This window comes from Plectropomus leopardus, chromosome 9 (assembly GCF_008729295.1).
Source record: "Plectropomus leopardus isolate mb chromosome 9, YSFRI_Pleo_2.0, whole genome shotgun sequence".
Taxonomy (NCBI): domain Eukaryota; kingdom Metazoa; phylum Chordata; class Actinopteri; order Perciformes; family Serranidae; genus Plectropomus; species Plectropomus leopardus.
In genome coordinates this window covers 24,126,317-24,151,965 of record NC_056471.1, presented here as the reverse complement: position 1 = coordinate 24,151,965, position 25,649 = coordinate 24,126,317, and the positions used below count along the sequence as shown (strand labels likewise).

Sequence of the window (25,649 nt, the reverse complement as noted above, 5' to 3'; positions counted from 1 at the left end):
TGTCACAAGCACGAGCCCCTCGTCCTTCTGTGTAGTGATATGATTGTCAGGTGTAGTTAGGTAGAGAGAAAGACATTCTTACATGAAACTGCTCACAACAAGATCTATGGATTATCTGGAGTAACTGGGTCGTCATTTCTGTAGAGAGAAATTGCTGTTGAGTTTTTTCAGATATATTCATTTATTTTATTTTAATTTTTTTGGTGTTTTGAGCACCACAAGCCCAGTACCATCTAGCTCTATTGGAGAGAAGGAGGACATCCCTACGGACAATATCTCCAACACTCTGCAACTCACACCAGAAAAAGTCTAGATTGATAAATTACAGGTGCGACAAAAAAAGATTTTGATTTGGAGGTGTACTGTCCCTTCACCCATAAACATATACTTAGCACACAAAATAGAAAAAAGCAAAACGAACCAGTAATGTTCCTAAAAGTGGATATTCTATATCAGCAATATGTCTAACTCAGGTTAACAGTGGTAAAAGAAACTATGTAGAGTTTGCCCTCAGTTGGCAGTGAGCTCTGCCTGACTAGAGAAGAGTGTGGTGCTGCCTTGTAGTACAGTGGGGGGTCAATGAATAATTTACAAGTCATTTCTCTTTCATCTCTCAGGTCTTAACACAGTGCTCTTTGACGTCGCTGCCTACTACAGCCTCATAACTTTCTATGTCTTGCTGTACTTTAATAGGAGAGAAATGGCTCTGCATAACAAGTGCAAAGCATGCTGGGAAGTTCAGTGGGGACCTTTTGGCTCATGTGCTGAACAGGATGCGAATTGTAAATATGGAAAACTTTTGGCAGAGTTAAAGGAGTAAAGAATTGTTGGACTCAGACAAGCCCAGTTATACAGATCATTTCCAGTAATGACAGGGTGCACATTTTATCACAACAGGGGTGTTTTTTGGATCCAACCATCTTTAATCAACAACAAATATAAAGATAGTTTCAGATTCAACGTGTCTCTGCAAAGTCAAACTAGTTCAGTGGTGAGACACTACTGAGACCACTGAAAAAGCATTTAAAAATATTCTCTGAAAAGGAATGAAGATTCAGACCTTATTTTTTATCTTGCAATATTTACTTTTTCAGGGCCATGGTCAGTAATGTCGGAATGGCCAAATGACTCTTGGGAAAAAGATGTCCCACATCCAGAGCAGCTGCATGTATTTAATTATAGAGCTTGCGAGTGGATGTTGACTGCAGCGTATGGCAACTACCCGAAAAATAGACACAGAATCACCAGGGTCATTACTAGAACATCAGTGGCATTTTGGATTAACATTGGATTAACAACAGCAACAAACAGTGCAAGATGTTATTTATGAGCTGCAGGATCAGTTGTAGATTCATTATTACATGTGATACTGTTTATTTATTTATTCTTTTTGATGTTTGTTTTTGTGTTGACCTGTTTAAGAGAGAAATTTGGAGTAATATAAACCACATGGAATAATATTTATTACAGATAAACATTAATATTGTGGAGGTTGTGTTCATCATACTCTCATACAAACTTTTTTTTTAAAAAAAAACCCTGAAATATTAACTTATTCTGAAATGTATTTGTGCAGTAGTCTCACGGTCTAATACCCAAACTGCAGCAATTCTTTACTGCATTTTCTGCAGATCCAGTAGACCCAACCCAACAGTGAATGACATCAATCCAACACGGACAGATGGAAAGCTGAATGACCTAATTAAATGTTTGGAGCTGCTTTCAAGCAGCTGGACCCAAACATAATATCATGCAGAGGAAGCTGAAAAACAGAGAGTGAAATGCTTAGCGTGTTTTTAGAGGGGTATTTACTGGAAATGGATTTTCACCTTAAATTGGCCAGGCAGAATCAGCACAACAACAACAACACCACCAACAACAATGACTGTGATTATATAATTAAAAGTCCATTTTACTCTCAAATTTCCTACTCAGCCTGAATAGATTATTTCTATGACTGAGTCCAAAGGATGAATATTTTCCCCTCATCTCAAAATGTAGATGCTTAATTCACAGAACTTGCTGGATGTGCTTATACCTAGTGCCATCGGTTTTGTCATAAACAAATAAGCATGCAGAGGTAAGCTGCCAAAAAAGTAGTTTAGTAACTTCCTGTTGTGGACTTTTATTGTATTGTAGAAATGCATTATGAGAACCAGTAAAGTGATCAAGATTCAGTTCAATTCTTAGACATAGAAGAAGAAATAGATTATGATATTAAGTAACTCATTTTCAGTTAAATATTTTATGGAATTTATTTTTTGAAGGAGCTGATTGAGAGGGTGTTTGTACACGACTTTCAACTTGGAGGTGGCTGAGCGAGCAGCTAGCAGCTTATGTTGCTAACAAAAAAGTGTTAGATGGACAACAGGTCTTTACTTATTGCTTATATACTTATACTTATTACTTATAAGTGCATAAATAAAACCAAAATACAACATTGGGTTCCCTCACATACACCCATCCAACCTAATCACGAGCTTCGCCACTGATCGAGAGCACAGTGATCGACAAACACAGCTGTCAATGACGTATCACAAAAATGCACACTTGAACAAACAGCAGCATGATAGAACTACTTACAATTACAGTGAACACCTCTGGGACAAAAGTATTTACCATGCTCTCAGATTTTCTAATTTGGCCCAAGTCCAATCTGCGAACATGGAGGCAGCAGGTTTTTTGACTTACGCTGCAGCCAGCCACCAAGGGAGAGTCAAGATGTTTTGCTCCACTTTTGGGGAGCTGTCATAATGTTCATATATACATACAATCAACAGCACAAACAGTGCTAACAACAGCACAGTGCAGCGAGGGGGAACTGGAGAGTTGGCACTACGCTTCTGCTACAATATTGTCCTGAGATCAACAGTAAATGCCATTTGAGCGCAGTGTAGAGCAGAGGGACTAATGCGCTCACACGGCCGGACAGTATACCAGAACAAAGAACAGAGAGGCTCGGGTTACAAAACACACAGAAATAGCATGATTTCATTCTCTGCTCACAACACCATTACTCCACTGTATTATTTCATAGCAAATATTTTGTCAATTCTCTGAATATCGTGGACGTTTTCTAAAGATCTTATTCACTTCAAATTTTTGCCATATGATTTTGGGTGTATATGCACAAATATGCATTAAGTATGTGTATATTATACCAGACTTTGACTAATAAGGAAAGCAAAAATGAAAAATATTCACTGACTGCTTGAATAAACACAATACAAATATTTTTGTTATATCTATTTCTGTTTTGCATTCAACTGATTCTATTGAAGAGAAGAGACATTGAGAAAACACTATTTTCATATGAAGATTTATCCTGTGAACATCTTAACTGAATGTGTGCAATGGTTTATATTATCATGAACAGCCAAAATGACAGATAAAAGTCGTCTCCCGTTTTGTATGGCCTCAGCTGTATAAGTGAGCTGTTAGGTTATTTGTACATGTTCATTTACATGAGTTGCAATATGATAACATGTGCCTTGCAAATGAACTTTTTGCATTGAGGCACATACACTTGTGATGTGGTGTGCTGCCATTTTCCTTTGTTGTTTGTACTTGTTTTTCATGTGAAGCTGTGTCTCCTTCACCTTGCATCTCTCACCAACTTGGCTGGAGCTGCTGTGTGTGGACGCTGCTGTCATGGTGCTTGGCTGGGTTGATTTTCCTTCACACCACAAAGGCCCTGGGCTGACATGTCTAAGATGGTACACAATAACACCACAAGCCAACAGGGTGTCATTTGTTTACACATATGTGACAGCAGGGGTCCTCTTTATCTGAATTTGTATCTTTTATTATGTTTTTATATTTTATTGCTCTGTAAAGCACTTTGAATCGCCCTGTTGTATGAAATGTGCTATACAAATAAAGCTGCCTTGCCTTGCCTATCATCTGTTTTTCGGCAGCTATTGGTGTGGCTCTATGGATGACTGTGCATTAGGTCCAAGCTGAAATATCTCACAAACAATCAGATGGTTTCCATGAAACTGAAACTTGAAAAGTAATTTGTGGTCCCTCAAAAATATAACTGTGGTACTTTTCATCTGGCATCATCATCATGTCAAAATTTAAATTTGTCAAAATGTTTAAATCTTGTATGTTTATAAACTAGTTGAGTTTTCTTTATAATGAGCATTCACAGCCCCACAGAGGCTGTAGACTTTCATTCTTGCCTTATAATTAGCTGACTCCTACTGATCTTTTTCAGTATTTTCCATTTATTAATGACTTCCTCTTCCACTATGTCTTGAGGCTCCACATTCTTATGCTCATCAGGGAAATTATTAAAAAACCAGAGATCAAGTGCCTTATTTACAGTTTTGCACATGGTAGTCACATGCCACAAAATGACATATGAGCAAGAGAGAGAAGCCTTGTTCAAAGACCAAAAACTCCCTGCACTGATGAGTGATTGGTCATGTGGATGGATCAGCAATGTGTTTGTTCTCATCACTAGCATATGTAATATTGTGGTTATAATGTGTGTTTTTCTTGATTAGAGAAGTGAAATTTGTGAGCGAGAAGGAAATGTTGCAAGTGTGACCAACTGGATATGAGATCGTGATATGCTTTCAGTTTGCAGCAGTTGGTCCATGTGAGGAAGGCAAAAAGAAGAATCTAGGAAATGTAATATAATCATCATTATGCGTTTAGATATCGAGACACCTCTTGGTAACCAAATAGAAAAAAAACACATTTGTTAAAATGTAAAGTTGAGAACTGGTCAACATTGATCTGAACACAACAGGAAGGTTAAACAATGTGCAACATGTTGGTTAAAGTGTCTGTTGGGCAATCAGAGAACTGGCCACATACTCTATTGGCAGCTGACAAATCATTCTGTCCCTATCTTCCCAATGAAAGGGCCAAATTGTATTTTTTGATTGTTTATCACCTGGTTGACACAATCTCTTCAATGTCTTCATTAGAGCTTCTGTGAGCCATCGGACAAAGTAATAGACTGTCATTCAGCCCAAATAATGTCCCCAGATCTGGTCCTGGTGAAGACTTGCGTGCTAAAAATAACTAACATAAGTCAACACTATTAAAAAATAGTAAACTGAGGCTGTAGTACTGACTCTTCTATTGAAAGTCTTTTGTGATTATCAGTGTCAATCTAAGTTCATTACTGATACATCAGCAAGATTTTACCACAATGTTGTTGTCTCCCTGCAAAAAACGCCATCCTCCTGGTAAACATGAGGACTTTCAGTCTAGACATAAAAAGGTTACAATTTGTGCATACAAGCTTTCTATTCTGTTTGACTGTCTGAGTCCATATTAACAAATTACACGTCCCATTAAGAACTTTTTTAACCTGAATCATGTAACTTTAATTCCAGCGACGAGGAGCCCTGATCCAAACTTGAAAATAAATGACCTCAAGACAGACTCATTTATCAAAAGACCAACTTGAAAAGACTGCACCTGCATACTGTGGCCATAAACTTTAGTTTGTGCTCCAGTAACTTTATCCTCAATGTGGAATATGGGATCTTTTTCACTTTTGCTCAGTGTAAAAGTGATATCTTGAAATTGCTTCTTTTGATCAGCAAGTGTTTTAAAGCCAATAAATATTCAATTTTTCATTTAAAAAAGTAGACAAAAGATCTAGGAAGCTGGAGCCACCAAATATTCTGCATTTAGATCTACTGATAAATGGTGATATGGAATAGTTTGAAATTTTGGGAAATGTGCTTACTCACTTTTGTTAGATGAAAAGATTGATACCACTCTCTTGTCTGTTTGGTAAACAATAAGAAACTGCAAGCAGCTGCTTAGCTTAACAAAAAGACTGGAAATGGGGGGAAATGCCTCAGTCCTCCTTTTCCCAGCAGCCAACTGTGGTCTCCAGATGCGCTTGTACCAACAAATTCAAGCTACGGCTTAAACATAAATATTCAAAAGGCTTTCTCCAGAGCTAGGGTTTGGTTAGTTTGTTCTGAGCTACTGTAGAAACATGGCGGTGCAAAATGGCAAGAGGACCCACTCTCTATCTAGATCAAGCCCCCCAGGAACAGCATCAGGCTTCAGTTTTCATAGTGGCAAAACCGTGGCTTTACAATCTCAAGGTCTGTCATGTGATGCCATTGGGCCCCAAAACACTGACATCTGTAAATCAGTAAATACCTTTTTTTGAGCGTCACAGCCCTCATGATATGACTCAGTCACTCTCACAATTAATATTTCATAAATCGTTTCATCCCCATTTAAGTTATTGGAGGGCTAAACTGGAGGTTAGTTACTCAGCCAGCAAAAGTCCTCAGTGTGCCTGCTCTAAGGTCCCAATGATGCAGAAGATGAGGGTAGAACTTTTTTTGGCTTCATGTGCCACTCATGGATGCAGGCTATACGGAGTACTGGATACAGCACTCGAGGCAGGGCCCCGGCATTCCTGTTAAAGTTGCTCAGTGGAGCATGAAGCCAAAAATGCTTGACTTCCACGGTCTGAAATTATCTGGATCGTCTGCACTGAGAGGCCCATAGAGCAAGAGCACTAGAAACTTGAGGTGGCCAAGCACAGCTGAGTGCAGCCAAGCAGCTAACTTCTGCTGCCTGCACGGCTAATTTACAGTTTTGCGCTCTGCCAACTTATATGGGAATAAAATGATTTAATCGTGTGACTCTTTTGGACTTTTTAAAAGTTATTGGACGGATCAAATCCTGATAGTAAAAAGAGTCATTTTATATGGAGTGTGACACTCAAAGAAGTGTTTCCACTGATTTACAGATGTCTCTTTTACAGTGTAGCCTAAGTCAATGGGTAAAAGTCTTTTTGGGCCATATGGCATCAGTTGATGGATCCTGATGATGTTATCCCACTTTTAGCCACTATGTAAAATTGGCTTTAAAACCCAGCGCTGTCCCTGGGAGCTTGGCGCCACTGAGCAACTTTCATAAGAATGAACTGTGCCTCCAACATTGTATCCAGTTCTCTTGATACATCCATTATATTGATATGAAGGGCTCATTCAAATCTAATGAAAACTCCACAATTCCTAGTTTCAGGTGATTATACAGTAATGAAAACAGAATCATAATTTTTTTAAATCTTTTTTGTCTTTAATTCATGTTTTAATTTAGCTTTTATTCAATTTATTTTATCTTTTTTAATTGATGTTTTCTCTATTTTATTTCCTTTTATTTGTGGTTTGATTGATTTTACTGTTTCTGTTCTTATTGTTTTTGGTTTATTTCTTTGTATTATTTCAGATTGACATTATGCATCCTGCATCTTATATATTGTGGCCTCTGGTTTAAGTTTTATAATAACTCTACCCTAGTTTCTTCTCACTTGTGTTCAGTGGGGCAGTTTGGCTGTCTTTTGTTGTATTGCTGTCTATGTATCCTATTTCTGCTTTGCTTTATATGCTATGTCAAAGCATTTTGTAAACACTGTTTACAAAGGTTCTATATAAATAAAGAATAATATTATTATCGTTATTATTGTTATTTCTATAAAAAGATACATATGAATCCTACACACTGCTCCTTTAAGATATTTTGTTTGACAAAATACTGTTTCTAAAGTCAAGAATGAACATTTAAAGTTCATAACTATCAATAATCCACCTGCCACTTCAAAAAAACAAACAAAACTATATTGAAACAACATTTTCTTCTTGCTCATGCAGAAATTGACTTTATAGCCTATTTTTGTCCTTTATGCAAACACACACCCAGCAGGCTGATATGATGGACTCTATTATGCAACTGGGTAACTATACAACAGTAACACCAGCTGGTATTATCACACACATGGACACAAACAGGGTGTGTGTCTATCTGACCATACCACACACACAGGCGCAAACACACACCCAGAGTGTGTCAGTTGCCGCGGATTCCCGCCCTGTTTCCCATCCGCGCTCATCCTTTCATAATTCACTCACAGATCTATTCTTACAACTGACTGAATCCTATCCGCTCTCTGTGAGATCAGACTGACCCCTCCGTCACAACAGTCTCCTCCCCGCCGACGCCGCGCCGACCTTATGACTGGCAGTAAAACGGACCAATAGCGACAGGAATCCCCACTCCTGACGTATCTCACCAACCAATCAGAATGCGTGTGGGCGGAATCATCGTGGGCCTGGCATTCAGGTTTGGTTGCAAAGGTAAGCTCTGGCTGGGATTTTGTGAGTTTTTTGGCATGTTATTTGTTTTTCACGCGGTATTTTATAATATAATGTCGTGTGTGTTTGTGAATTAATGTGTGTGTTGATTTAAGTAATGTTCGGCAGTAACGGTCGTCCATTTATGCTAGCTTGGCTAAGTGTCCAGCACTGCAAAGTATTCAAAGCAGAGAGAACAACGGTGATTTTCCACTATTACAGCAATTGTTCATTAATTCTGATTAATGGCTGTGCTGTCAGCTATAAAACAGCCCTGTCGGTGCTCGTTAAACACTGTCAGAGCATCCTGGCTCACACGAAACCGTTTTTGGTCGGTTACTACAATGTTATGGCTAAGTTACACGGTTGTAAGTTTGCCTTTTCTAACAATTAGTCCTGCTTCCAAACACAGGGCTTTGTCTGTAAGTGTAAAAGCACATTTTTTTTTCTTTTACCAAGCTCCTTATAGCTACATCTTACATGTTTGTTTACATTTGTTCACATTATACTGTCTTAAGGGAATGTGTCTAACAAGGCTGCACAGACAAACACGTGTAAAGCCAAACATTGATGCAGCTCAACATCTACTTTTTTATCATTGACTAATTCTTTATTATTTACATAATATTTTGGTGTTTTCAGAAAGCCTTTACCCGCGTTGGGCAGTGACTTGCTTCCTAACTGAGGTGCCATCAGGACGGATACCATATCCTACCACACCTCTTCTTCTCCGAGCAGCCTCCTCGACTGTTGGACACTATTCAGGAACTATTTGCAAGCGGCCAACTTTAATTTATTCTTTACTTTTCAAACGGAATGGATTTTGAAAAGACCTAACCTGGATGGTTTGCTGCACAAGTGTTGTTAAAAGCCTGCTGGTGGAGTTTGCCAACTTTTAAGGAGGTCGCATTAAGTCTTTCTGGAGGGGAAGTAACTTTCAAAGCCGCAATGGATCAAGCCAGCGGTGGGGAAGACCCGAATAAACCCTCTAAAAAGAAGTCCAGCGAGGACGAGGGTAAAAACAAAAAGCTGGTATGTATTCACACTGGCTCACTGCCGTTGCATGGAGGTTGTGTGCAGTGAACTGTCACGTCCTGTATCCCCACAAGCAAGGGTTAATTTCACTCGCATCGTAAGTCAGACTGAGAAAGTTGCACCACTTATAGGTGCAGAGAGCGTGCATTTTGACTTCACGTAAAAGTTGCTTTGTTTGGCATATTGCACCGAAAATGCAAACTTTCTAATAGATATTAGTCAGTCAGTATAATGATTAGGTTGAACCAAATAAAGTGGACAGAAGACTCCTGCACAGTTAGGGACTGTTTGTTATTTATTAGAAGGGACGGATTGGTGCATGATAAATGAGGAGCTTCAAACAGTTTTTTAAGCTTTGGGGAGGGAGTTATTTTTTAAAGTTTGGCTTAGAGAAGAGACTTTTAACTTTAATGGTGGGTTTGAAAGACAGATTTTAGATATTTAAAAATATCTAAAATCACAACCTAGAGAACCCCAGGAATGAGTCCTAAAACCCAGAAATCAGTTAGCATGTCAGCATCTCCGGTTCCCTTGTCTCAAGTCAGTGTTTTTTGTTTTAGTTGTTTTTTTTAAGATGCTTTAAATAGGGTCTGTAGTTAACACAACCCTAAGAGACTGTCACATTTTGTTCTACAACATAAAAATGACATTAACTTGAAGCTTTTATGTGTCTGGAAAAAAAGGAGGTTGCTAGCAAGTGGCTAAATGAAACTACATAATGTCATGAAACCAAACCATGCCGAATACAGCTTTACAGCCTCTTAGTGTTAGCAACACAACTATAGTGTAGTTCCTTTATAGCCTAACGTTAGCTTTTTACTTCTGCTGATTGCATTAAGGCTACAAAAATCCCTAAAAGTGGTGTTAATTTACTGGAAAAAAGTCTAAATATCATAGGTGGTTGTTTGCCACAGAGATTTATTTTCTGCAGTTATCCAAAATCATAGGCTTTTTGACGAGGGAACCAGGTCGAAGCTAAATGTGTCGGCTTACAGAAAAGCACCATCCCCGGGGAACGCTTTTTATCATAAGCAGAAATTGTGGAATATAGTTATATATTGTGAAGGGAGGATTATGCATTTGTCCCCAGTCACTCAGGAAGGCTCAGTAAAAAATATTTGTAGCTCAGGGAAGTGTCATGATATAAAACAAAACAAAGAAATCCCCCAGCCATCTCGCACTCTGATAAATAAAGTACAGTCCCTAAGTAAACAGTGTGTTGTCAATACAGCGCATCCCTGTTTTAGTGCAGGACAAGGCTTAAATAGTTATTGATGTGTTGTTATTACTTTTTAATGTAGCCAATACAGAGCGGCTAATAGCTGTTAGAGTTGAGCAAAAGAGATACTGTTACACTGAGTGCTTTACTTTTCAAAGCACTCAGTGCATCATGTGATTATCCCCGTCAATACGTCTCCCGAAAGTTCTCTGAAGAGCACTCTTTTTGTGACAGTTGGGCTTCAGTGTGTTTTTCAGTATGTACACAAAGTTTAATTGCAGGATGACTCATTGCATAGCATGTGCGGTTTGGGGTGGTTTTATGAACTGTGTGAGTGATTGATAAAAGTTATCCTTAGTCAGCCTGAATAGCATTATCAGCTCTATAAATGACAATCACAGGAGGACGTTGTCTATTAGATAACAACTATGTCAACATTAATTTCATTTATAGCCTATTGGCTTGAGCTAGTGGAATAGTTAATGTAGTGTGTGCCTATTTAGAAAGTGTGTAACCCTGAGTGTGCATCATCAGAGCTGTAGTGTCATTAAGCTATTCCTGTAGACCATTTATTGCCTGGAAGTGACATCACAAGACTTGGGAGATGTGGTGGTAGTGATGAAGATAGTGGTGGAGGCATTGTCCAAGATTCTGTATGCAGTTTGAATAATTAACAGACAACTCATGCTGTGCAGAAACCACAACTTTTGCTGTAATTGTGCAAAGAGTCTCTCTTACTTCCAAGAGCATCCTACAATTAAGTGCATTATTTGGTAAACCATGACCACAGTCTTGCATTCTCTGTCTTGAGTGGAAGGCAAAACTGTAAATCTGAAAAATATGACTGTGAGTGTTAAGTACATGTCACTGCTTACACTCTGTCGGCAGCTGTAGAAACCAGTGGTTGAAAGTTATTTTCCGTGACCGAAGACAAAAAAAGTTTGGCTGCTGTTGATCATAGTTTTTTGCTTTTCCACGTTTGTCAGCGTGGAAAGTTTGGCTGCTGTTGAACTTTTTTGTTGATGTCACCTCTCTGCAGCCAATTATCGACTTGTAATCGTAGTGTTGCTTTTATGTTGGGCCTGTTACCGAACTGTGAGTCTTTGCCTATTGGTGGGATTGGTCAAATGTGAAGTTGCAGCCCCCATTACCAACCATGGAAGGGGGGCAGGCACAATTTTGGTTGATTTGTGTTTCTGTTTTTGTAGCCTAGTTGGACTGATGGCACACATTGAGGCTCACCACTAATTATTTTATGTACATCTGTTTATGTAGCTGCTGTTGGTCTGGTATGACAGTGACATAAGCAGTACTACTGCTGTGTTTGAGACTGTGTGGAATCAGTCTCAAACTTGAAGAAGTTTTTCACTGCTGGCAAGATAGATTTTTAATAAAACCAGGGTGTCTAGTAAATACACTCAATTTTGAATTTGGCACTACATGACCAGAAAAAACAGAAAAAGTATGCCTCTTCTCAAGGTGGAGAAAACACATTGAAGTGCCGCACCAGACCAATAAATGCTCCTGCTGGTGGATGACATACTGCGAACTTGTACTTGTGACACTATGGCGACCGATAAGACACATTCTTGTATTACAGTTAAATGATTAGTTAAAACGTGTTTCTGAAAACATTTGAGGTGATAAATATGATATGAATGAGCAGAATATTGGTTTATATTTGATCAGCACTGCTTAGTTTTACCATTTAATCTCAGTTTTTTATGGGTTTTTCTTCTTATTTTTTTTCTGACTCATTTTCACTGTGCAGAAAGCAGTATGTCACCCACTTCCTGATCTCAAAAGCTTTCTATTACAGCTAAACACGGCACTAAAATAAGTTTCTACAAACATTTTAGGAGAGAAATAGGTAGTGCAGTAACATAATCTTGATTTATGTTTGATCAGCAGTGCCTAGTTTTACCATTTGATTGTGTTTTGCTCCCTGTTTGAGAGAGAGAGGGGGGCATCTGTCTCTTGGACCACTTCTATACTCTTTATATCCGTGGTGGCAATATGAAAACGCAGAAGTACAGCTTGTAGTTCAAGCAACAGGCCTGAGAGCTAGCGAAATGCTGCTTTACGATGCAAATTAATGCAAAACACGTCATCTGGCTGAGTTTTTCTGGGGAGGACGGGGGATATTTAGGCACTGGTTAGATGGAGGAGCTTTCCACAGTAGATCTATACATACTCCCCACATCGTTTTGATACAAAGCTGGTTAAAAATTGGCGAAGAACCCTTTAAAATCAATAGCTGTGCTCCAGCATAATTAAGGTGAGGGAAAGTGTGACTGTAACAACTGGCAGACAGGAAATCCCACAGTGGACCAAAAGGACATGCACTCCCAAAGCTACCAAAGGGTGTTGTCTTGAGAAATCCTAACAAGAGCCTGCAACTCTTGAATATCCTGCCTGTTTGCGAGGGAGTCTGGATGACATAAGCACTGAGTAAATCACTTGTGAAAAGTCGCTGTGAGATCATTCGTTTTTGTTTCTCAAAGTGGTCCAAGGGCCGACTTGTTCCCTGTTGCTCAATCCTCCAGGCAGAGCAGTCAGAGGCAGAGGAAGCCTGAACTGTGGCTGCTGCAAAAATCTCAAAGCTGAGTTTGGGGGAGGAAGTAATCATTCATCCCTGGGTGGAGCCATGATCTTTTGTTTATCCCCACTTTTTAGCTACCCCAATGTATATGCTGTAGCTGAAAGTTTGTTCGCAGACTTGTGAATAATATATGTCATCCCATACGACAAAGGTTTTGATGTTTCGGATGGTTGTACTCTTACAGATTTACTTGTACTTTAGTACAGTCTTCACCATATATGGGGCTGCATTCCTGGCATGCACTGTAGTTTGTGTGGAGGGAGTCCAGACAGATGGGTTAATATCTGTTGTGAGCTGGTGTAAAGTAGAGGTTGTCACCACCTTTTCACACTCAGAGCTGCTGAAATGTACAGAACCATTTGCATGGCTAATAAGCAAAGTGGCAGACACTGGCACAGTTTGGTCCCAGCAAAGTCAAATCAGTCTTTGGAGGAGAAACACTGAGAGCTGTATGTTTGTTTAACAAGTCACTGGGCATGATTACATCACAGCGGTACCATTTGGGCTTCAGGCCCAGAATGTAGATACTAAATACAGTCAAGGACATTAGAATAACACCACAGTGTTCAGCGATAGAGATCATTCAGAACTTCTCTGTTGTTTGGAGCTATACTTTGTGGTAATGTCCGTTTCTTGATGTTGCAAAAGCATGACAGCCAATAAAACAGACAGATGGAATGAAGTCTTTATGGAGGAATTCAGGGGAGCCGGTTTGACAGAAAGAGATAAATATCGCCCCTCTTGCATACCAGAGTAAAAGATGACCTCACACAGAACAGCATGAGGGAAAAGTCATCCTAATGCACTCATACAACAACTGTGTGGCTTCACTTCACACACTGTGTTGATATAACCGTATTTGACAATCTGAATACAACAGACATTTCTTATGTGCCTCTGTACATGTAGATTTCATCGCTGATGAGGTGATTGTTTTCATAAAGTGAGGTGTTTAGGATTTTAAGGTTTGGTGAAAGTATCTATTTGTTTTACAATAGTTTCCTCTTCACAAGTAATCTTGTGTAAGCCTAAAGGCCAAGATACACCATACTGACATCAAAGAACTAGCTGCAAAAAAGCTGACTGTTGTGTTGCCTCAGGTTACCCTTTGTCTCAGCCAAAAAGTTGCACATGAACACACTGTAAGGACTACAAGAGAGGGCCAACTAGCATGTGTATTCTGCACCTGTGTGAGAGGAAATAACTCTTCATACCAGCAGATGACGGTAGTCTGTAAACCCTTTTTTTCCCCAGAGATCTGCTATGGGGCTGCTACTAAGTCCCTTATCTTTGCCTCCTTTGCAGTTTTACACAGAATCAAAAGCCAGCGACATCATTCCCCTCCAGTGTTTGATTTTAAATTGTTTTCATCATCGCAGAACCAAAAGAGTCATGATGTAATATATGAGTCGGCAGAACTTTTTATACAATAACAATGGTATAAAATGGCAATAATAATTACATACTGTCTTTGTTATATGGCAGTTGATCTCGTTCTCTGCTCTGGAGGATAAGGAGCTCCCGAATGTCATTGTTTTCCCAATTTGAAGACATTTACGTCCACTTTTGTTCTTCTTTGAGTTGGCTGCTAACTGCTACTTTTAAAATCTCCTGTGGTCACATCTTTTTTGTTTTACGTTTTACACAGACCTCGTTTTGGGGCTGTTAATACCTCCTCAATCGTATGTTATGTACAAAACGGCTAGGTGGCAATAATGGTGCGATATTCGCGCCTCAACAGGCAGTGTAAAAGTGGCGTGTGAACGGAATACAAAAAGTGAAAAACCTGAAGATCACCTTGACGCTAGTTAGCCAGTTTGCACAATTAGCAACACAGTCCAGTGCTGGAAGAACAGAGCATATTTACTGTGCGCTACTGAACAACAACTCAAATCATCAGGAAACATTTAGCTCTGTGGCTAAAGAAAAACAATCTCACCTTAAAAAACAAGTTTGTTTCAAGTTTTCTCTCTTGACTGTAGTTCTTTGTGTACTTTCCTTACTTCTGTTTCTCTTCTCATGCGCTGAGCTGAACTGACAGACTGATTTTATTCATTAAAAGGCTCCGCTGTTCCCAATGTTGATTTTACGTGCTGACATGACTGACTAGTGACAATGATGCAGATGACACAGCAGCGATTAGAGCAACAGACACTCACTGACAACACAACATTCACTGTTGGCTGACCGCTTGGTGTGTCAGAGGCCTCAACAGCAAACATGTTTTGCTTGTTGCACTAATTAATTTACTATGAAATGTGAGGCAATAGATCTCCATGACATGGTACAGCATTTTGTGAATTTTCCCTATGTATGGTTTAGTATCCTATGACACGCAGTCTTGTGATATGCAGTGCTGTAACTTCAGAGACTCAGCCATAGTAAAGTAGCAGTAATTTATAAAAACAAACTATTCACTGAGTAGAGGTTTGTTATACATCAGTTTTTTTTCAAGTGAATGTTCTGTGGAAGAGACTTTCATGAAGAAGAAGCAGACATTATGTTTACTGAAGGCTTTAGCTGCACTTCAGCAAGTTTGTCAAATGCTGATTGCTATTCACAAATCAATAAGGCTCTGAAGCAATAAATGTTTGATGATTAAACTTGTAATTTGTAACTACAAAGCAGAAGTACTAATCTTCATCATCTGCAGTGTGTTTGGTAGGTTACTTTATCTTGTAATGCAATCATTCAGTCAAGAGACTGATTCATGCTTGCTTGGTTATTACAGACTGTACTTGTCAGCTTTTGCTTTCTATTATCTACAAGAAAAGGAATAAGGGTGATCAGTATCTCAAAGGCCATTTTCTGGTGTATGAGTGGGAGGGAGAGTGAAAGTGATCAGTGATTTACAATGTAACTGAGTTGACTATTCACTCTTCAGCCCAATGCTTTTTTTCCCGCGTTACACACAATTGCTGCAAATCTTCAGCACTTTGGTGAATTCGATCTGAACAAACTCCCTTATCAAAATTAACAACTTGTTCAAGAAATAAGATCTTAAAAACATCAGAGCCAAAGACCTAGTGTTATCGAAAAATAAATGTTTGAAAACCATTCGCTCTAAATTAAAAGGTTTTTACTTCAGTTTACAAGTGTGTTTAATTATTGGCAGTTTGTAGGCCAAGGAAAAAATTCAATCAGAAACCTTGAATGAATAAGTAAAGTTTTCTAAAATAAAAGTGACATATCTGGGGAGTTGAAGTCCATTATTACTTTTTGTAATTATAGATAACATAAACATCCTGTTCATATGGGAATTTGTTTTTTTTTTTTTGCAGACAATGGGGATTTGTAAAAAAAGAAGTCATTTTATAAATTAAAGGGATGATTCTGTTTTTAGAAGTGGGGTTATATGAGGTACTTCAGTGTACTATATACAGTATATTTCAGTTAGTACGCCCCCAGTTTGAAGAAGCAGACAGCAGTTGCACATGGAAGCTAAGCAATCCACTTCTGTGGAGGTGTAAGTGACAAAACATACTTTAGCCAACTAAAAAAAAAGTACCACCTAAAAAAAATCAATATCAGTTTAAGTGTATGCTACATTTGAGTATTTTCACTGCTTCACATAAATGTCAGACAGTGATTCCAAACCAGAAAATTATGTCATTCTTTAAAGCCAGACTGCATGGAGAAAAACTGATTTGACATAGCTGAACACAGGATCTGCTGCTGTAACAATGCCTTCAACAGTTATGTTTGTGTTATTGTGTGACCTTGGCAAAAAAAGGATTAATTCAGATACACTAAAAATCAGGCAGCTTACTTGTTCAGTATACTAGGATTACTGTTTTTGTCAATGGAGTCTGGTGACTTTGACATGAGGGTAACTAAAACTGTTAAAGGCTTCCCTGTCACAAACAGGCTGTCTGGTGGAAAGAAAAAGCAGTAAAAATACTCTCAATATTGCATACACTTAAACTGATATAGATTTTTTTAGGTGAGACTTATTTTTTGGTGGCTAAAATACATTTTGTTGCTGATCCCCATCCACAGCAGTGAATTGCTTAGCTTCTGTGTCAGACTCAAACCAGTCCTCTGAGGAAATGCTGACAGAGGTCTACTGTATGTGATACACTGACCATAGGTAAGCATCCAGTATAACTCCACTTAAAAAAAAATCTGAAATATCCCTTTAATGTAGTTTGTGGACATATGACATTTTGGTGGCTTTACAATGTACTGAGTCAAATAAAGTGTGAGCTTTTTATGCTCTGGCTAGACTAATTTATAATACCAAATCATGGCGGTACACTTAAGAATAATAAGGCAAGGCACAGAGGTCACATTCATGTGGGTCTCTGCTCATATAGGCATTCTTGATAATGTGATGGAAACAACCAGCTGGATAGTGTAATTTTATATGTAGCATGTGCTGGAAGAAAGACCAATATTAGCAGGGGGATCATAAAAACAAATTTTAATATTTCTTAGTGTGAGAAGTAGGAGAATGCGTGCTTAGAGGACAGTTTTGAAACAAACATTGTAGGTAGCACCTGAGAGGTCAGTGGTAGGCGGAGTCTGCACACCTCCGCCCCGACCGGAGGGGAAAACATCTCATCTTTCTCCATGGATTTTGTACTGAGTGAAGGTGCCTCCTTATCTTTTCCGTCTGCAAGCAAACAACAGAAACATGCCCAAAAGCTGCTGCGTGGTGGGATGCACTGCTAACATGGTAAATAACCCAGAATTAAGATTTTGTACGCTGCCGACCCGAAAAACTGAGCTTTTAGTGGACAAAAGTAGAGACAGACATAGGCATCAGCAGAGAGAATAGAGGAAAACAGTGGGGTCCTGACATTTCAAGTAGTCTGTACCATGTGCAGAAATGTTATTTGACCAAACAAACTATAGAGGTTGAAGTTGACTGATCTATGCAAAGACTGGTATTGCTCTTTGTTAGCTTAAATGACGATTTTACGTGATTATATATATATAAAATATTGACTTCTGGCTGTGCATTGGGATAATTACTGCAAGGTAACCAAGTTAAGGTGAAAGAACACTGAGCTAGGTTGACAATATTGAGTCTGTCAAAAATACTTTTCCTCTCTGGTAGACATACGGTGCTAAAAAATCATTTGACTCGCAGAGGTGTAATGTTTCTTGCTAGCTACGGGCGTTTTATGTGTCGTTTTTCACTGAGAGAACTGTTTGTCAGTCCGGCTTTTAGAAAATCACATTGTGAACATTACTATCCAACCAAAAAATCTACCACGACTATTGCGCAATAGGCCGACATTGTTATTTGTTTTGTCAGCTGGTTGAATGATTACGCTCCCCTTTTCACGGGGTGCGCACCATTTGTATACCGGCGTACGCCTGCGGTGCACCGAGTAAGCGGAATGCACACAGATTTACACAAAACTGATGAATGCAATTCAGGCTTACGTAAAATTATGTTATCAACATTAGAATGGAAAACATACCATTGTTTTTGATACGTAGATTGAAATTGTTATTTGTTTTGTTAGTTTTACACACTCCCTTTTAACAGTTTCCCCGCCCACCGTTTCCTTTAAGCGGCGCACCGGGGAGCTGAAATGGAGCATACCCACAAACTGTACAGGAAACGTAAATGCTTGGCGCGCGCAGAACGGTGCCAGCCAGCTGCCATTTCATCTGTCGTTATTTCATGGCGTGGTTTGGGAGTGTCAAATTTGTGTTTGTGCTAATTTCAGTCTGCCAAAAACGGCTTAGAAAGCGCAGTCTACCGTGCCGCTCGTTAGCTTCAGGTACAGCTACAAGTAACGTACACGCCAGGTGCAGCTAATTATCGTAAACGGTCTCCCAGCGACGGGTTTAGGTTGCTAACGTTACGGTTTTGCAACAGTAAAACTGTTTGGAAATGGTTCGTCTTGGAGGCAAGTGACCCTAAATCTAAAAGACACCAACCAGAAGATGTTTCACAGCGTCAGTATCAACAAAGTGTGGTTTACAACTTTGTTTAACCACCTTAAATGACCTGCAGAGAAGTTTGAGAGGTTAGTAACTGTAACTCGTACCGTTTTGTTGAACGGTTAAGTCGACGGTTGTCTTGTGTTAGGCTAACGGCCATTTTTAATGAGATAAGCAAACTGGAAGCTAACAAAATGTTTGCTAACATTGCTGCACCATGTCCATTCCGGGCCTTGGTATATTAAAAAACTGTTGTTTGTTGTTGTTTGCTGTTGTTTATGAACGCGAAGTTAAGGAAACAATGACCCTCACATCTCTGCTTGCTAGCATTGATACTTAAGATTGGTAATTTCCATTGACTAGTTAGCTCTAACTGGGTACATTAACCCCTGGAAACCTATGCAAATGAGATCGACTTCTTGCAAAAAATAAGGATAGAAGGCAATGAGCAACTTCACATGACATGCCCAAAACGTACTGAAATGTGATTTTTATTTTCCTGTAACATAACTTCAAATATATAAATACATTTTCCCCTTAAAAAACAACAGATTCTCAGGTCTTTTCTTGTCAACTTTTACTGATTTCTTGCAATGTGTGGGACATTTCCAGCCAAGTTGCTCACTGCCTTTCTCCCATGTCCCATGTTCCCATGTTTTTTTGAAAGAAATCAAATCAGTTTGCTTTGGACTCAAAGGGTTTAACAGCTTCTAAAAAGTGTCTGAATTTAGCACTGATCTTGATCTAGGTTTCAAAGGGTTAAGGTGATATGGCAGGGCTTTTGCGGGTCCTTAAAAAGTTTTAAAATGTCTCAAATTCAATTTTGTTAATACTGGGACTTAAAAGTCATTAGTCTTAAGTCTGAATTTTTGGGGTTTTCAATGCCACAGATATTACATTCAATTTCATTTTTTACATTTCTTTTCACCAAAATGAGTCAGGCTCTTTTGTGTGAAAGTCCAAATTTCTAATGTTACATATCTTTAATCCAACCACTGAACCTAATACTGTAGTTTTATTTTATTTTTTACATGTAGAGGTGCATATATAAAATATAAAATTAGATACATCTAACTCAATCTAGTAGCCACATTTCTACCTAAAACCTACCTACCACATTTATACTACTACTTATACTTACCTGCAATGCTTAAATAAGAAGAGACAGGTGATTTGTGCAAAAAGCAGTCTTAAATTTGGTTAAAAATGATTTTGAAAAGGTCTTTAGAGCATTCAGTTTAAGTGTGTGATACCTGTGGACACCCTGTAAGGTCTTTAATGCTTTTGTGCTATCTGTGAAATTGTGTTGCCAAGGGCCTTTAGAAACTGCCCCAAAATTAGGCAGAGGGGAAAGCTGGCATACCCTCAACACTGGCACATGTCCATCATTTTTTTGTCAGGTTTTATTTGAGAGAGTTTGCAATTTGTAATTAACACTTATTAATGTAATTGGCGTAATGATTGTAATCATGCTCATCTCTCAGTTTGTCATTAAAGTAATTAAGGCTTCAGTAATGAATGGACAGTTCAGCAGTGGCATCTGTAATGAGAGACCCTGGACATGGGAGAGCTTGGAAAGGTGTACACAACTTTTTATTCTGGAGGCTATCGAGAAATTGTTTAGACATACAGTTGCTTCAAAGTTTGTAGTTAATATAAAGTTATTTATCATGGATCATTTAGCATATTTTTCCATCATTTAGCATGGATTTTTGAAATTATTGTAAGGCCCCATATAACTTTTGTAACCTTGAATAGCACTACTTTGCAGTTTTTCTGTGATTTCCTAAATACTTGAATAATAGCTGTAAATGACAGCCCCAGTTTTGCTTTATCATCATCATCATCAACTTAACAAATTAATTTATTGTTGTAAAATCAGTTTTGCCACACCTGAAGAGATACTGTGATCCACTGTCACTTTTAGATTTTTTGTCTACACTTATTCGCTCTGCTACACATTAGGCCACAGCCCAATTTTGAAAATAGTGCGTTTTTTTTTATTGGAATCAAGTATTCTGCTAAGCAACAGTGTTGTTAAGCTTCATGCTTTTGACAGTTTTGAGAGTATCACATTGTGAATCATACTTAATGGCTCACTGTGGCTGCTGTTGGAAGCCGTGGCATTTGAAGCCTTTGAGGCTTTGATACATGAGCTTTGGGGGAAGCCTTAGAGATCATTTTAGGTCATGTTAGCAGGTTGTTAGTACAGGTTGTCAGCTTGACACATGCTTGAGGCTGCTCTGAATTGCTTATGTGGTCAACCTCAAAAACAAAATTTTTGTCACGTAGTCTTACCTTTTATTTTTCTTGCATACGCTTTGTATTTTGTTCACATTTTTACATGATATATTATTGAGTAAATGTAACCGTGGCTGAGTTTGGGAGACGTGTGAGAAACGACAGGAAATGAACCACATGTGAGCGTTTTTAATGGCATTCAGGAAGTTGGAGGGAGGAAGTGGTGAAGAATGCTGTAGTCACACAGTGGAAGAAACTGACAGACTCACAGCTCCATGCTTTGAGATGAACCCTTTAATGTACATCAGAAGATTAGATCTAAGAGTTAAGAATGGGGAATGTATTTGGCTGCCTTTGTTTCACATTAAAAAAGCATGTTGAGCATCAAGTCCAACAATACATTATTCAGCTTTGCATTTTGTCAGAGTTGCATACAGTAGTTTTATGATTCATGAGGGGTAGACTAGACTGTGTTTTGACTGAGAAACCGCGAAACTACTTTCTGTGATTATATAGTGCAACACACAGTGTCACAGAATCATGTGCTTAGATGCAAGTCATCCTACTAGTATATGGAGAGAAGGCAAGCTTATAGTGTATTTGAACTGAATGATTTAATCATTAAATTAAACAAATTGATTTGTTGAATAGACCTTTTCATGCAATGTGGGACACTGTGAAAAGAGGTCAGTGCACAAGCACGACTAGCTGGCTGCTAGAATAGACGTGATGCACTGCCTGGCACATCTTATGAAAAAGGCTTGACATAGGGATATCATGAGTCATCTTTAAAATCTTAAAATACTCACAAATTTGTAGTGGTAGAATGCTACACAGTTAGGTGCCAGGTATACTCATTACAGAAGAGAATACTATTACATTTATTAAGGCACTGAAATGTGACTTTTATCTGGATAGCACTTTATTATATATCATTAGCAAACAGCTTACAGATAACATGGAGGTTAGGAGTTTATTTGTTTTTTCACGTCAGCAATCAGAGAGAAATACTGGTTAAATTGATGTGAACAATGCACATTCAGTTTTAAATTGTAGCTAAAATCAGGCAGAATAACAATTGTAACATTCTACACTAACATTTTTAACTTTCTTACTAACCTTAAATTTTTGTAATAGCTGCATATCATGTGAACCCTCAAGGATACAGTACTAGAAATTTGCTTTCAACAGAGACAGCAATAACCTGAGGGCAGTGCTGTGCTAGTCTACAGTCACATGGTCAGCCCATCCAGTGCCATCCATTCAAATCTTAGCTCTGCTGGCTTTTGTGTGCTTCCCCTTTTCAATAGTTGCTGTTTTAGGAAACTGTAAACAGTACCAGCACTCTCCTGAAATAATAACACTAACACAGTCTCATGCCCTTTTAAAGGCACTTCAGCTCTTGCAGAAATCAAGCACATTTTTTTTTCATTTTCAAATTAGTTACATGCTCTGAAATGTTTTTGGATGAACTTGAATGAAAAAAGTGAATACTGTGGAACTTAGTCAACACTGCAACTGTGAAGATGTAATTTATTTATTTTTAGGAGAATAACATGGCATTCAGTTCCTGATTAAATTGTTCCTAATCTTGTTTGCAAAGAGGACAAGTGTGCCATTATGTTTTTGTGATCGTTTTTTCTGTGGGATAACATGTTGTGTGTCTGTTGTTCACTGTGAGCTTGCCACATGTGTATGCTTGTGGCACTGCCTACAGTTATAACACTATGTACCGTGTGCTGTGTTTTTGAATGACTGTTTGGTCAGAAAAAAAACACATTGAATCTGACTTTACAGATTTACTTTTGTGATACTGTTGTGATTCGTGGCATTGAAACCTCTCTAGTGATTGAGGAAAGACTGTTTGCATTGTGGCTATATAATTACTTTCAATGTTTCTATCATGTGACTAGAAAACAAGTAATATAGATACACTTTCTGTAAAAGAGTGAGCTAATAAATGGTTGTTTTGAATCATTTCTTGACAATGTACACCTCTTGTATGCAGTTTTTACTGAATTGTTATGATTCGCTGAGTAAAACACAGAGCCATTTCAGCTCTAAAGAAAATGACTGATGTAAAAAAATACAACCAAAACCTGTTGCGGATTTAACTCTGCAAAGTTATTCAGACGACTCAGTTTAGCACCTTCTTGAAACAGGCCCTGGAGCTGAAGAGATGAGCGCATCTACTAAAAGTTTGAATAATCATGAGATTCAGGGCTGTAGTGCAAACGAAACAGATGTTTACTGTCATTTAATGTTTTGGAAGAGTTATTTGCGTAGTGTGAGTGAAAACACAGGGAGAGGGTATTTGCTTTTCTATCTGGCTACTGAAGTCACTTTTATTGGTAAATATATCCCAAATGGATAAATGCTCCCCAAATATAGTTGGATATATGTGACATGAAATGTCAGGTGTAAATAGGGTCTTAGTGTGTCTTTAAGCCTCTTTTCCCCCTTCTGTGCTCTGCTTGAGAAGGGCAAACTCAGAGTGCAAACATGAAGATTAATTTGATAGATTTTATCAAGTAGGATAAATGTTACTTTCAGGCTTTCATAAATCTTTTGTAGCAGGGTTGTCTGTGCTGTGCTGTGCACTACCTCTCCGAGTTCACAAAGAAAGCTATTGAGAAGACTTTGTAACAAGATTAATTTAGCTAAATTGATTTATTTAGACTATGTCTAATTCAGTTACTCGGTTGGTATTTGGTGCTGTCTGATGCCACTCCCCTAAAATTGAGCATGATATTGGCAATGCTGTACATCCTATCTGATTACACAAAGACAAATTATGTAATTTCGATGTTTATGGCAGTGACTAGCAACCATTAGTCTCTAATGTAACTACAAGAAAGTAGTTCCATGGCCGTACGGCCTGTCAGCTACAAGTTTGTCTTGCACTGTATGGTTCAACTTAATTGTTTTTTGCTATAATACCAGCTTTTTGGTTTCCTTCTTCACATAATGCATACAGACTAGATGATGGTTTAATAATGTCTGTGTTGTCAAATGTGTAATCTGATATGCATTAGCAGGGCTTTGGACAGGGTGTTGTACCTTTTTGTAGTAAGAGCTGTGCTGCACTCTATTGAAATGTTTTGGAGCAACAGTCCAAATGTAATCTTTTAAGGTGACATTCAACACAAGGCAGTGTTTTTTTTTTCTTTTTTCAAATTTTCTGTTGTAAGGCACAGACATGTATCAGCTACCATTCCCACAAATGATGCACTTGCAATGTCTTTGCTGTGCATCAGATTACTTGCAGTTTTTTCCCACTTGAATGTATTCAGGCCATGCTGTCAGTTTTTTGGAATAACAATTCTTCTTTTGCATTATGTTAAGCTGTTTCTAAATTTCTCATCAGTGTTTTCTGCTGACTGGTAGATGTCTGGCTTGAAAAGAGCTGTAGGGGTTTAAGGTGTGTAGTGATCAGTGCATGTGTCTCTAGATCTTTTATGCTTTATACTGTTACTGTGCTGTAGGGTGTTGTCATGTTTACAAGCTGTGGCAAATTGGCAAACCAAGTTTTCCATGGTACGGTTTGAACAATAGCAGTCTCCTGTGCTCCTGTATGGTGTGCTTTATTTGTAGTGTACGTCTGTGCCACTTTTTAGTTTTGTTGTCACAATAGGCAAATTTAGTTTAATTGCACATAAACAATATGAGCTACTGAAGTAAGTAATACATTAGAAGTGAACAAAAGTCCTCACTGCAGCACAGTATTTTCAGATTTACAATCCAAATCACCCATACCACTGTACAACGCTGTAGGGGTTTTGTTATGTTTTTTTAAATTATTTTTTAAATTTTAGTTTGTCATTCCTGACTCAGGGTACAAAGTTCCTGTATATCATTTTCATGTTAACATGGCACATTAAGTATCAACATTGTTATTTAGGCTGAACAATATAATGATATTTTATTGATATCCTGATATAAGACAAGATGTCATCTCAGATTTTGGATAATGTAATACCGTAAGTATTTTCTTGTCCTGGTTTTAAAGGCGTCATTATAGGAAAGTTGATGTAATTTCTGAACTCACTAGACTGTTCAAACTGCTAATATTTGCCTTTACCTACTTAGCCATTATATCCACATTATTGATGACTATTTATCAAAAGTCCTGTTGTGGCAGTATTTTGTGAAAGCACCAAAAATAAACCTTGCAACATTGTAGTATATGAAAATATAGTGATATTTAAATTTCTCAACAATACCCAGCCGGACAAGTTGTTATACGGACAAGTAGCATGCCTGTTTATTCTTGGCTATACGAGTGAGTTGATGTTGTACTTTCTTTTGTTGGCCATTCATTTTGCTAGCAGTGTTTTATCCCGTTTGTTGTTATTGTGGGGTGTAAAGTGTAAAATTTTTATTCTCTTCTGTGTTTCACAGCTCTCTGATGTCAATCACTATTGCTTCTAGAGAGTTAATAATAGTTTATTGCTTCATGGTTCTGAACACTGTATGTAACATGTCTTCAGTGCAAGGGCCCTGAATTGTTGTTTATGTTGACTGC

At 38.3% G+C, this 25,649-nt stretch overlaps 1 protein-coding gene across 6 annotated transcripts in view; it reads left to right on the top strand.

The window, feature by feature from the left end:
• Window positions 1-8,041: 8,041 nt before the first annotated feature.
• The window catches only part of diaph2 (diaphanous-related formin 2), a 462,271-nt gene continuing 444,663 nt past the window's right edge, over window positions 8,042-25,649 (top strand). For 5 of the 6 annotated variants that reach the window (XM_042493107.1, XM_042493105.1, XM_042493108.1 and 2 more), the window contains exons 1-2: window positions 8,042-8,129; window positions 8,769-9,158. In XM_042493107.1, coding sequence (XP_042349041.1) covers window positions 9,075-9,158 — 84 coding nt within the window. In that variant the 5' untranslated portion in view covers window positions 8,042-8,129; window positions 8,769-9,074. Of the gene's footprint in view, window positions 8,130-8,479; window positions 8,549-8,768; window positions 9,159-25,649 lie in introns of those variants that run through there. The other variant, XM_042493103.1, reaches the window with a different exon arrangement.